The 13,229-nt window shown below is 34.8% G+C and overlaps 1 protein-coding gene across 1 annotated transcript; it reads left to right on the forward strand.

Annotated features, from left to right (window-relative positions):
• Positions 1-9,879: 9,879 nt before the first annotated feature.
• LOC136817597 (ATP-dependent DNA helicase Q1-like) lies at positions 9,880-12,403 on the forward strand. Its single transcript, XM_067073923.1, has 3 exons — positions 9,880-10,367; positions 10,693-11,418; positions 11,790-12,403. Exons 2-3 carry the CDS (start codon positions 10,906-10,908, stop codon positions 12,192-12,194), a joined length of 918 nt encoding a protein of 305 aa, XP_066930024.1. The 5' UTR covers positions 9,880-10,367; positions 10,693-10,905; the 3' UTR covers positions 12,195-12,403.
• The last annotated feature ends 826 nt before the right edge of the window (positions 12,404-13,229 follow it).

Below are 13,229 nucleotides of genomic sequence, written 5' to 3' on the forward strand. Positions count from 1 at the left end.
TGTCGTTTTAGAAGAATATTTTGGTCGTCAAAGATGCATTTCTGGCTTCAATACAACACCTAGCGTTTTTCAGTTTGGGTACAATGCAAATGCTCTCCGTGTTCAAAGATTCATAACACCAACTCGAACTGGCAATACCAAAGGTGTTCACAGAGGAAAAAGGATGCCGTCTTGGACAGTTGTTGACAGCCGACCACTGAAAAAAAGGCGAACAAACCAGATTGGTGCAAATGGAGAAGATGCAAATGAGGAATAGATTTGAATATAGGATAGTTGAACATAGTTTTTATGGCCAGTTTAAAAGCTCCCAGTTTAGTTTTATTAAGTTCTTCATATAAATATACTGTTGTGATGTACAAGTTTGAACGTTTGCTATTATATCGTTTCTAGTTGATTGTTATTTTATATTGAATGTTTTGAAATAATTTTTATGGACTGTGTTTGGGTCTGCAACAAAAAAATCACAATGTGTAGTTTAGTGGGAGTATTCCCTAAAAGTACTATTTGTGTATTACATGAGGGGGTAACTCACCATTGCCTAGTCCAAAGTCTAGGAGTGTCACTTAGTCTCGTCAAAAACCAACAATGGTAGCCAAGAAAAGGGGAGTTTCGAATTAAGTTAGATTTCACGAAAGTTGGTAGGGGTGGTAGAGGGTGAGTGGTGACAAAGCAGGATGGACTTCCTCAAGTGATATCTTCAAATTCATATCTATGTTCTGACCTTTTAAATTACTTTAATTTCTTTCTTTTTACAGCAAAAAAAATAAAATGCTCGAATTGTATTACAAAGATTGTGCTTTTGACCTTGAGTTGGCAAAAAATGATGCCCGCCTTATTTTGGACGAAAAAAAAGAGGCAAAAACAGAAAAAAACCGGCAACGAAGACACCGACAGAACAAACAAAAAAAAACTTTATGAACAAGAAATTGCAGTTTTAAAACAAACAAACCAGGATTTACTAGACAAATTGAGCCTGTCAAACCTAAAGGAAAAAGAAGTGAGTATAGACATTGAGGATAACAAAGACACTGACAAAACAAAGAACAAAACAACAGACAAGGACAAAAAGAAGGACACAGAAACAAAGAACACTAAAACAAACAAAAATTGTAAAAGCTGGAAAAAGAAAAATTTCAAGAAAAACCAAAAACGTTACAAAAACCTTACATCAGCAAAGCAGAACAAAGCATCGTTACACCGCCATTACCCAGCCCGACGTACCCTTGTAAATAGTTTTCCAACCAATCAACCGTCCACCTTCAACCTCCAACCATCCTTCAACCTCCAACCATCTGTCAAAGCTTACCATCCTTCCAACAGCAACAACATCCATTTTTTCAAACTGGTATTTTCAATTACCAACAACCAATGTATCCGGTACCTTTTCCTGCTCATCTTCCTGTTTTCTCGCCAGTAACTTTACCTTTTTATCCCGCTTATAGATTTTAACTTTTTCGTTTAATATTTTTCGGGTTGGTTTGTTCTGTCTTGTTGCTGTTTTAATAACCTTAAAATAATAAATTCTTGAGTTTTCGGGTTGGTTTGTTCTGCCTTGCTGCTGTTTTTAGCTTAAATAATAAATTCTTTAGTTTTTCCTTCTGCCAATGTCCTTGTCAAATTAAGAAATGAATTCTGTCCTTCTGTCCTTGTCAAATTATAAAATGTCTTTGCTTTTAAATGTTTTGTCCAGTAATAGATAGAAAATGAAATTTTATCCTTTTGTCCTTTGAATAAGTAGAATTAATAAAAGACTACATGCCCAGTGATAGCTTTGTCCTTTTTCCTTCTCTTTTACTTTTAATTGAAGTTCTTAATCGGTTCACATTCAAGATTTTGAATTTTCTTTCTTCAGTTGTTTATAATATTATATGAATCATTCTGTCGGTGTTTCCAATCACAGTTTTCTTCTGTTTTTGCCTGTTGCTTCTCATCCTATAAATGTAGAGTATCGTTTTTTGCCAATTCCCTAACAATAGCATGATCTTTGTAATAAGTTTCAAGTCTATTTTGTTTGCATGTTTTTAGACTAATTAAACATTCCTATATTATATTTATGAATAAAGTTAAAATACTTTTCTTGTTATTCAACAGGTTTCTTTCCCAAAAGATATTAGTTATAAAATATGAGCTTGTTTTTTGCTGATATACAGTATTTGAAATAACTTTGCCAATTTTCCCATGGAAAGAAACTTGAAATTTATTTTTTATAGCAAAAAAATTATGTATGTATTTTTATCAATGTGTACTACAAAGCCATTACTTATTGCTTTTAAATATTTTCAAGATGTTTAAAATTGTGTTAAAAGTACGTTTTTAAAAAATATTTAAAAAATTAAATTGAAATATACAGCTATTTATTTATTATTTTTATTCATGAATTGAAGTTTTGTAAAAATTCGGAATTGTAATAATCATGTAAATATATAAATTATTGAAAGTTTTGAAATTTAAAAACGAAAAAATAGAAGTAAATGAAATCAAAAACTTGAAATCATGTCTACCTTAAGGGAACTAATTTTCGCGGTCGAAAAAATGGAAAAAATCGCATTTCGCGGGAATTAATTTTTGCGGTTTTGCCCTTTTTTAGACAAATTTCTTTCATTTTACTAGGGGTTTTGTAAATTTTTTGATGAAATTGGCATAAAATGGTATTTCACGGGTTTAAGTTTAATTTTTTAGCAGGTCAACTATTGTATTGTAGTCTAAGCTCGAATTGAAATTTGGAAGCCGGCAACAATAAGCATATCTTGGCAGTCGTGAAACCCCCACCTCTGAGTGGATAGTACGCACATGATTTTGCGGGGGACCGGTAGCCTGTAATTTTTTATTATCAACTTAAACTTTTGAAAAACTGCAGATGTGTTCATGTTCCTTGATCTAAATTTGTATTTTTCCTTTATTTAGAAAAATCACGGATGAGTTGCCACGTTAGCTTAATGTAAAGCACCTATATATGATATAGGAGATCTAGGTTCAAATCCTAGGCGTGGCAGGTAAATTTTGGAAATCGACTCTGAAAGAAAAAAGTTCACTTCGCTTCACTTCAAAGTAAAGGTGAGAGAGGGACTTCGCTTCACTTCAAAGTAAAGGTGAGAGAGGGACTTCATCTTAAGATTTTATTATTACATAGCAAATATGAGGAGTTGCTGGCTGTTAGGCAGAAAGTGCCAATTTACATACTTACCTGTTAAAGTGCATAAAGCAAATACCTAACACAGGTTGACCCTGAACATTCCTCAATTTCCCATGTAATAATTATGGATTTATGCGAGGGGTTTTTAAGTACTGAAAAAAATTACGTACATCCTTTAGAAAAATCACAAAAAAATCAAAAATAAAAAATGTCAATGAAGCAGAATGAAGTTTATTCTTTTACTTTAAAAAATAACTTTAGTTTCATGAGGGAGTCCATCCTGCTTTGTCAACATGTCAGCCCATCCCCACAAAATTTGGTTATGCAATGAAATTAGTTTTTACCCATGTTTTAAAGAGACATGTTGACACTCCTGGGCTTTGGACCAGGCAATGGTGAGTTACCTCCCTCAAGAGGTACACAAATAGCAGTTTTAAGGACCAAAAATTGGCCTACTAAACTGCACAAAGTGATTTTCAACAAAATCAAATGTACACATCAGCTCAGAATAATCAAAACAACACGTAACAATAACAACTATTAATTTCAATAAACCAAGAGAACTTGACAAATACACAAATTGCAGTTTTAGAGATGATCCTTGACCCCTCACTAAACTGTGTATATTGTTTTTTGTAGCAAACAATGAGAATTTTTCAAAAACAAAAGAATCAATCAACAAAAAGCACTTTTAAAGAAAGTCTGTGAGACAATCTCATTAAACTGCATTTGTTGTTAATTTTGCATGAATGCAAACTTAAACATGTAACTAACAAAAACAAATCTAACCCTTAATCATAGAAAAAAAAAGAACATTAACAAAAATATCTTTAACAGGCCAATAAATTTTCAACAGTTTTTTTATCGTTATTTTTCTTCAAGTTGTTTCGTAGACTCCCCTTTGATTTCTTGGCTTTCTCTTTTATTTTGTACTTTTGAATGATATCTTTAGCAAATGAAAATGAGCGCACTCTAACATACAACTCTATCAAACATTTGAGTAATTCTGTCAAAATCTCTTCAGGGACATTGTCAAAACTTTGAATGATATTCTGATAATGGCCAACAACAGTATCATTTTTAGACAGAACACTTACAATGAAGGGTATATCGATCGATCTTATATTAGCCTTAGAAGTCTCTTTTCTGAATACTTTTTCTGTTTCAATGAAAATGGCTTGAAAATCTTCATTTACACAACATAAACCACCCCTGTTTTGAGCTTCAATCAATGTCTGTCCTTCATCGCTAACGATACCACTTTCTAATATACTTATAATGGCCTGGTTACGTGTTTTGAAAACATTTTTGTTTCTTGCCTTTTTTACTAATTTACGCACAACATATCCTGACAAGTATTGCAGGGCATCTCTCTCAGTCTTAGAAATGGGCTTGACTTGTTTTTTTTCTTCATCAGGCTCAGCTTGAGGTGATTTATAAAAATGGACAATCTTCTCACCTAACCTTGTTATCAAAAGAGTAGCAGCAGGAAATGATAAGGATGGAAAGTAACTGCAAGAATCAAGGGCAAACGCATCAAAAAAGCTGTCGAGAAACTTACCAACATTTCCAGATTTTTCAAAGATTTTGAAAATTTCTTTGGCTTCTTTAATGAGCGTTTCACAGACTTGGTTGTTATAGCACTTGAAATTATCTCGAACTTCTTTTGGATAGCAGAGGTCTTTTTCAAGCTCTGCTATGGCTTTCTTGATCAAGTCATGCAACGAGCCACCATCTAACTTAGATTGATAGTAATTTGCATAGTTGTACTCTACATACATGCAAGACATGTGCCTCGTTAACCCCCCTTTTGATTTTGTTATTTTACCACAATATTTACAAACAAACTGAGGTTTTGATGATTCCCCCTTCTCTTCTGAAGAAGCTTCACTAGTGGAGACTTCTTCGACCATGCCCACAACAACCTCACCCAATTCGAGATCCTCATCTAAAATCTCAAAGAATGCAGAAATATCCTCATTGGGAACCAGTAAGTCAAATTCTGTATCAGATTCAACCATTTCTTCAAAAATTTCAGTTCCAAGGTGCTCAGCCATCTTGTTTCCATGAAAAACAAAAGGTAATGTTTACTTTTTTGAACAGTCCTAACGTAGCAGACTCGCCTCCGCCGAAAACCTAGCCATGCGTTTCGATCACGTGACCAAAACAAAATGAATTTCAACCTTTTAGCCGGGACTTCCTGACCAGGTAGAGAATTCAATTGACATTGAGGACAGATGGGCATCTTTCTCATTGAGTTTTACGTTACCGCAACAGCATTCATAGATAAGATTGTCGAGTAATTCTTCTTTTGATTTGCTAACTTTGATTAGCTCGCGTGTCGTAACAGAAGAACACGTGGGACAGATAACGTCTTTTTCTCCCTCAAACTTTGATACCAAGCAAGTCAAACAAAATGAGTGCTGGCAATCTAACATGACAGGTTTTTTGAATAGACGTTTGCAAATAAGACATTTGCACAAGTCAATGATTGATTTGTTCGCAATCTCGATAGTCGCTGTGGAAACTATATTCAAATCTTTAGATTCCTTGATCAATGCCGCAGTTAGATGTCTGGTCCATACCTTTTTTGAACTAGGCCTTCCAAAACCCTTTTTGCCCTTCTTGGGTCTGCCACCCTTTGTCCTATTATTGTATCTAATGCAAACCATACATGGTCCAACACAAGCCTCTGGCCAATTGAATAAATGGCAGCGAGAAGTTACGCCTTTAGAATCAATATTTTTCAAAACCATATAACACTTATTGCAAATATGAGGAGGGTGTTGTCTTTTCTTATCCTCGTCAACATCTACATTAAAATATTTCACCAAATTTCTCTTTATCGATTGCGTTTTCAAAGGGAAGTGTTTTTGCTCCTTCTTGAAAAATTCACCACAAATTCTGCAAGCACATTTCAATATCTCAGAGTGAGCTAGCACAAAGTCAGCCATTTCGTTCGATACAAAAAATTTACTCCCTGCCTCCTTTCCGATTTTTTTAATATTTTCCCGCCGAAATTAAAAGAGCAACGCCCAATTAGGAAAGATCTGCCAACCCTTATAAGTTACTGTTCATTGATAGGATTTTTAGCCTTGGTAGGATTAAAAATCACTTTGTTAAAGTGTACTGTGTTTTGAATGGGGGTTTGAATAAGTTTTAAACACGTTTTCTCCAGAATTCCAAAGAGGGTGTAGCAGGGCGAAGTTGAAAGAATGTCAGCCATGTTTGTTGTTGTTTTGTTTTGACAGTCGTACAGGCAGGCTCGGATGTGAAAAATAGAGAAGAGTTAGTCTGAATCGCAGACCTCTACAAAACCCCAGGTAGTATAGGTCTGCTTAATGATCTACCAACCGCTTTACGGTTCGCAAAGGAAATCTTGGCGAGTTCATAATTTGATTGACATTGATGTGTTCGCAAAAACGATCGTTTCGAGCGTTTTCAATGGAATGTTTACGTTCGAAATTCGAATCCCAGACCAGAAAAACAAAACAGAAAAAAGATAAAAAACAATCTGATGCGCGCATTATGTACAGTCTGTAGATTTATTTTCGACTTTTGCCTTTATAAGATATCTGGTCTGTAAATTTATCAAAACTTTTCCATCAGCTCTTCGATCGAAGCTCAAAAAATACAAATATGAACACAAAAGTGATAGACCACCTGAAACACTCCAATTTCTTCAAAGAATTGAAGCTAAGTACCTGAAAGATACAAAGGCCACACAGTATTAAAAAGTGAAATGCCAAAGCTGAAGAAAAGTTCTTTATTTGTTTAACATAATGCCCTGAAAGAACAACAACACCACTCCCTTTTGTAGAATCATAAAGAAGTAATGTCAGAAATATTCAATATTCCCCGCAAAATGTACTGTATATACATAACTAGAATACCTTGAAATAATCTGCAACATATCTGTAGAACTGACAAAACAATTATCTGGAGCCAAAGTGATCAACGAATCCAGTGTGGTGAAAAATTATACACTCATAAAAGTCCAAATTCAAGCATCAAAATGTAGTTTTATGAAGCAAAATTTTGTTGGTGCACACAGAAGATACATCAGGGCACTTAGATTCAATAAATCTAATTTCTCATCTTTTACAAAATCTCCACATTAAACAAGAAAGAAGGAAGAAAAACAAGCAAACTACCTTCCGCCTACTTTTTTTTCGAAATCCAAATATATTTTCCAATCTATGATTTGGTGCCTCACAGAAAATTTAAACATTACGTAATGTTATATTTGTAGACACTCGCCAGCTAAACATGTCTTTAGCCGTATATCGGCTAAGGGCGGCAAATCTCTGGACAAAGGAAATATAGCTTATTAAGCATCCTCTATAAGGAGCACGAATCCGTTAGTGAATGCCAGCAGCCTAGAGAAGAGTATGATCTCGAATTTTCAAAATTACTCTTTGAAAAAAAAAGTAAAACATAACATATTTATACTTTTTGGAAAGCTTAATGAATCCCCTTTTCAAAAATATAATCATCTTTTTAGAATAAACCGGTGGCAAGAAACTGTGCAGCCTAGAAGATAGCAGTTTTTATGAAAAAATGACTGAGTTGACTATTGTAAAATCCACGTTAAAAAAGAAGCCAAATAATGGAAAACGTACTACCAAAAGAAAGACTATTCTCTCTGGATTGAGAAAATATATATACTTTAAGGGTTTTGGTGAACGAATAGTTATTTTTAGAGCCAAAACGAGGGTATGGTGAAAATTGGCCTCCTAGCCCGCCTGTCAAAAAGCAGCAATTTTATTCTTACGGCAGCCGAAAAAGGTAAACAATGAATGTCGCGATTTTGTTCTGTGTAAATGGCCGTGCATTGATTCCATCATTATATTGAACAGCACCATTGATTCCATCATTTCATTCACCAGCACCATTGGTTCCATCATTGCATTGACCAGCACCATTGATTCCATCATTGTTTTGACCAGCACCATTGATTCCATCATTGTATTGACCAGCACCATTGATTCCATCATTGCATTGACCAGCACAATTGATTCCATCATTGCATTGACCAGCGCCATTGATTCCATTATTGTATTGACCAGCACCATTTATTCCATCATTGCATTGAGCAGCACCATTGATTCCATCATTGCATTGACCAGCACCATTGATTCCATCATTGTATTGACCAGCACCATTGATTCCATCATTGCATTGACCAACACCATTGACTCCATTATTCCATTGACCAGCACCATTGATTCCATCATTGCATTAACCAACACCATTGATTCACCAAGCCGTCAAATCTTTCAGTTTATTCACAAACATCAATTTACAATAAAAAGGATTCTCCACAGTCATATTCACCAGAACGATCAGATCCTGCTGTACAATCATTTTGAATAGATAACCAAATTCGTTAAGTTCTCCCAAAATCACCGGAACCATTAGATCTGGCTCTGGCGCAGAAATTTACAAATTTTGATAGTTTGACACCTCAGGGCCACCATTTTCAGCTTTTTCCCCATATCGTCAATTCGTTACTTTTTCGTTACCCCTCGTTACTTGCGTTACTTCATCGTTACCGATCGTTACTTCATCGTTACCTACCGTTACTTGTCGTTACTTATCGTTACCTATCGTTACCTACCGATCGGATTTGTCGTTTTATTTTAAACATTTTTAGTTTGAAAATTGTGAATGTCTCGTTTAAATTTAATAGAAAGTCTAGTGGTTGGTAGGGCTCCACTTGTTTGCAAGATATGTGAATTAGCGACTCACATTAGTAAAATTTAGGTTAAACAAGTTCACACGTATTGATATAAATTTGTGTGTTTTTTGTTTGAAGTCCTCATTTCCTTCTTCTTTTTCTACCGTATGGCCACTCGGATACGGCACGCCGAACCGGGCTCTGGGCCAACTTTTCAAACTTTTCGATTATGCGTCTTTCTTTCTAAATCTTTACTTTTCTAGATTGTGCTTTATCATCACTCTCTAACCTTTGGTTAGATGACGGGTGACTCTAGAGTAGCAGGGCAAGCTTACTCATGGCCACACCTGATGCCAGACTTTGGTCTTCTTCTATCCGCACTCCATTTATTTCTCAACTTTCTTAAATTCACTTACCGGTTTTCTCTACGCTAAATTTGTAGATTTATATTTATTGTTTGTCTATCGTAAGATTGTTTATTTGTGGGTTGTTACTTTTTGGTTCTTTGGTTTTATTTTGTTATTGTTGTTGGTTTTAAGGTTTGTCACTGTTTTGTTTTATTGGTTTTCAACTTTTGTCCTTGTCGCGTTAAGTGGGTGAAAATGATTTCTCGCTCAGTTTGAATGTTTTTGATTTTTAGTTTGACACGCGTTTTCTGAATTTTAATTAGCTTTTTCAGATAAAACTATAACATGATATTAAATGGGATATCACTTTATTCTATATTTTTAAAATATAAATGTTATGTTAAAATCTAAGAAGTGGGAACAATCAACGAACAGCTCTGAGCCATAATTATGGGAAAGTCTAGTCAGAAAGTCTGCCGTATACTATCTTCGCTTTCTGATTTGAATGATGGCGCTGCGATAGGACGTCAGAGGGAACCCCTCGACAGTTTTCTGTCGACGCATGCGTCAACTCGTGAAATTATATTAATTGCTGTGGTTATTCGACCGAAGAAAACATTATTAGGCGATTACTCGCTAATTTATTTTAGTGAAAACAACCGCGGTCTAATTATTGAATTTGAGCGCCGTTTGTCAACAAAAACAAATCAGATTGGCGAAAAGAGGAGAGAAACAAGTCGGAAAATGTAAAAATGGAAAATTTAAAGAAAAAATACATCAAAAATGCAGTTGAAAAGATCATGGAATCCTTTGATTTCTCAATGAAACCGAAACAATTTGATGCTGTGTACAATATTATACGTGGGAAAGATACATTATGTGTTTTACCAACATCATTTGGAAAAAGTTTAATTTTTCAAATACTACCTGTTCTTACCAAAAACCTTGATATTGCACCTTCTCCCTTTGTCATTGTGGTTTCACCTCTGGTGGCATTGATTAAGGACCAAATTCATGAAGCCAATAACTCACCACTCAACTTAAAGGCTTGTACGATTCAGGAAGAAAACATTAAGAGCTGTAACATGATATTTGGTACTCCAGAAAACTGGCTTCAAAACAGCACAGCCCAAAAATTTCTGAAGTCAACATTTGCTAGGAAAAATTTGTTTTGCTTGGTTGTCGACGAGGTTCATAAAGTTACCTGGTGAGTGTTCTTTAGTAACCCTTCATAATTGATTTGTGTCGTTCCTCTTATGTTAATGATGTTGGTTCCACCTACCCTATACCAGACTACACTAGTCACATAAATAGATCTATCATTAAGGAAAATAGAGATTTTTAGTATTTAATTAAAGCCCCAATGATGTCACTGCCAGATGAATTTATGACATTTTTTCTCTGATGTTATCTCTAATAGGCTAACTATTAAGGCTAAGCTGATAGCAGGAACTTGCATGAATCACTCTGTGAGTCTTTTTACTGTTTGAATGAAAATAAAAGTCATAATTTGATTTCATTTTAATTTTTAGGGGAGCAGCCGTTAGTGCCACTGTCAATGCTGACCTAACGGAACTCGTCCTAGCGTGGAACTTTCGAAACATCTGAAAATTGTTTCTGCTTGCAGTGATCGTCCAAACATTAAATTAAACATTATAAAGATTAAAGAAAAAGAGGATTATGCTTGTCTAAGATGGCTAGTTGGGCTTGAAAGCAATTTCAAGGTTTTAATATATACCAGATCAATGGAATTGTGTGGTCAGCTTTACAGTGTCCTGTTATCATTTTTCGCTGAAAAATATGCTAACCCAGGAGAAATAGTGGCCATGTTTCATGCCGAAGCTCCTCCATCTTGTAAAAATGAGATTTTAAAATCTCTCAGATTTGACAATGCGATAATCAGGATAGTGATTTGTACAAGTGCACTGGAATGTGGAGTTAATGTAAAAAATGTCCGTTATGTCATCCACTATGGGCCGTCCTACGATGTTGTCGATTATTGTCAACAGATTGGTAGAGCTGGACGAAATACTACCAACGAATGTCATGCCGTGCTGTATACTTTTCCCAATGCTAAGCGAAACATTTCAGTTAATCTCAAGAGCTACATGGCCGGTACAAGATGTTTGAGAACAGAATTCTATACTCAATTCAATGAGAATAACTGTACCATTCCATCACTTGAATTAAAGCACAACTGTTGCATCATATGTTCTTCAAAATGTGATTGTGGTGATTGTCCAATTGGCCTGTATGAGGTATATCATTTTATTGCTATCTGGCTATTTTTCAATTCAGTTTTTTTAGACTTCTTGGTTTTTCAATTTTTCATAATGTATTTTTGCTGGTCCAATTTACCCTGCTTTTTAGAGACTAAAACCCACTGAACATCAGAAGAGGTCAAACAGCTACTCTAGTATATATACTATGAATAATAACTGATTTTTAAAAAGGACTACTACCCTTCACTTTGTACTGCTTGGTACACATAATGCATTTTTGACATCACATTTATTCAAAATGTGAGTTTGTAGGTACTTACAAAGTCGCTAAAGCATTGCTAGATGGAGATTTTACAGTTCCAGAAGAATTTTTTGAATTTCATCTGTCACACCTTTTTATTTAACAGGTTGCAGAAAGTCGGGAAGTCAAGCAAACCAAAAAACTCAGAAATGTTACTGTTGAGCAGAGACAATTGGTGAAGGATTTGGTTGTAGGATACAGGGAAAGTATGTCAACTGGTTTATGTGTGCCTCCTAGTATTGCCACTGGATTAACCGACGAAAAGATTGAAAGAATCATTGCCAATGTAGAAAAGATTGATTCGAAATTATTTTTGGTCAATATGATTGGTGTTATTGAAAACAAGACATTAAATAAAATTTTGCATATAATTAATATGGCTTTTGATGACATGGAAATAGATAATAACACACCTGTGGAAAAAATGGCTTTGGATGATACGACTAAATACTTTTCAGACAATGACTCAATAGTCTCACTACTATGTACTGATAGTAGTGATGACGAATGATTTTAACTGAGAATTTTGTCAGAATTTTGTACTTCTTCTTTACTTCTTGATTTTTAACATTTTTAACTTCTCGATTTTTTATTAGAATAGTGTACTTTGACTGAGGGGCAAGTATTTTTAAGAACTTGCCAAAATAGAGGTGAAATATTCCTAATCTATTCTTACATACTTACATACTTGACCTTTATAAGAACATGAGAATTGCCCCTTTTGGGAGTTTGACGCTTTTTACTGTGCATTAGGACTTAATAAAAGTAAAAGCCACCCATCTCTGTTAACCAAAGAGAAAATAACTGCATTTTTATTAAAATCTTTGAAACTCGCCCTGGAGGGTATTTTTACAAGTTGGCCAATTTTCACTTCACCCTGATATTCTCGACGTAAAATATATAAAAAAGCTCCACTTTTGTGCTTTTAGGAGGGTATGAAATACAAGAAAAGCAACGGGTCTGTTAGAAAAAAATAACTGTTACACTTTACAATTTTTCATGGCTTATTCTATTTTATGTTTAATAAAGAATTAGGAAGAAGGCAATTTAGTCGGTAAACAGTTAGCAAGACACAATCTAAAGCTTTTTCCAATTATATACAGTAATGACTTATCAAGATCAATAGATTGATTGCGATAATCGATAGGTAATCAAGCCTATTCTAATATCTTAATTATTGATTGATTATCGATTTGTTTTTCAACAATTTGCTACCGTGGCGTGGAGATTGGGTAACTTGCATCAGTGGAGGCTAACATACATAGCCCTCAAATGAATGACCTGTCTGGTCATTAAAATACAAAGTTAAATCAAAACAAAAATGGCACAGTAGAGCTGTGAGCGGAGCTGCGTAGTTAATTTGTTTTGAAATTTTGATGCTTTGATTGGTCAGTCATTTAATGGCTATGCAAGTTAGCCTCCACTGATGCAAGTTACCCGACTTCACGGTATTGATTTTGATCAATACACCTAATTCCCATAATTCAAACTTCTCAGAAATGGCCCGGAAAAATGTGCGCTCCACCGTTGTGCATGAAATTGTTTG

The sequence above is a fragment of the Clytia hemisphaerica genome, unplaced genomic scaffold (assembly GCF_902728285.1).
Source record: "Clytia hemisphaerica strain Z4C2 unplaced genomic scaffold, Clytia hemisphaerica genome assembly, whole genome shotgun sequence".
NCBI classification, from domain to species: Eukaryota; Metazoa; Cnidaria; class Hydrozoa; order Leptothecata; family Clytiidae; genus Clytia; species Clytia hemisphaerica.

Excerpts from the sequence above, each read along its gene's own strand:
- LOC136817597 (XM_067073923.1), top strand. The coding sequence starts at position 10,906 with ATGGAATTGTGTGGTCAGCTTTACAGTGTCCTGTTATCATTTTTCGCT. Across the intron at positions 11,419-11,789 it reads GTCCAATTGGCCTGTATGAG|GTTGCAGAAAGTCGGGAAGT; the intron begins GTATATCATTTT and ends TTTATTTAACAG.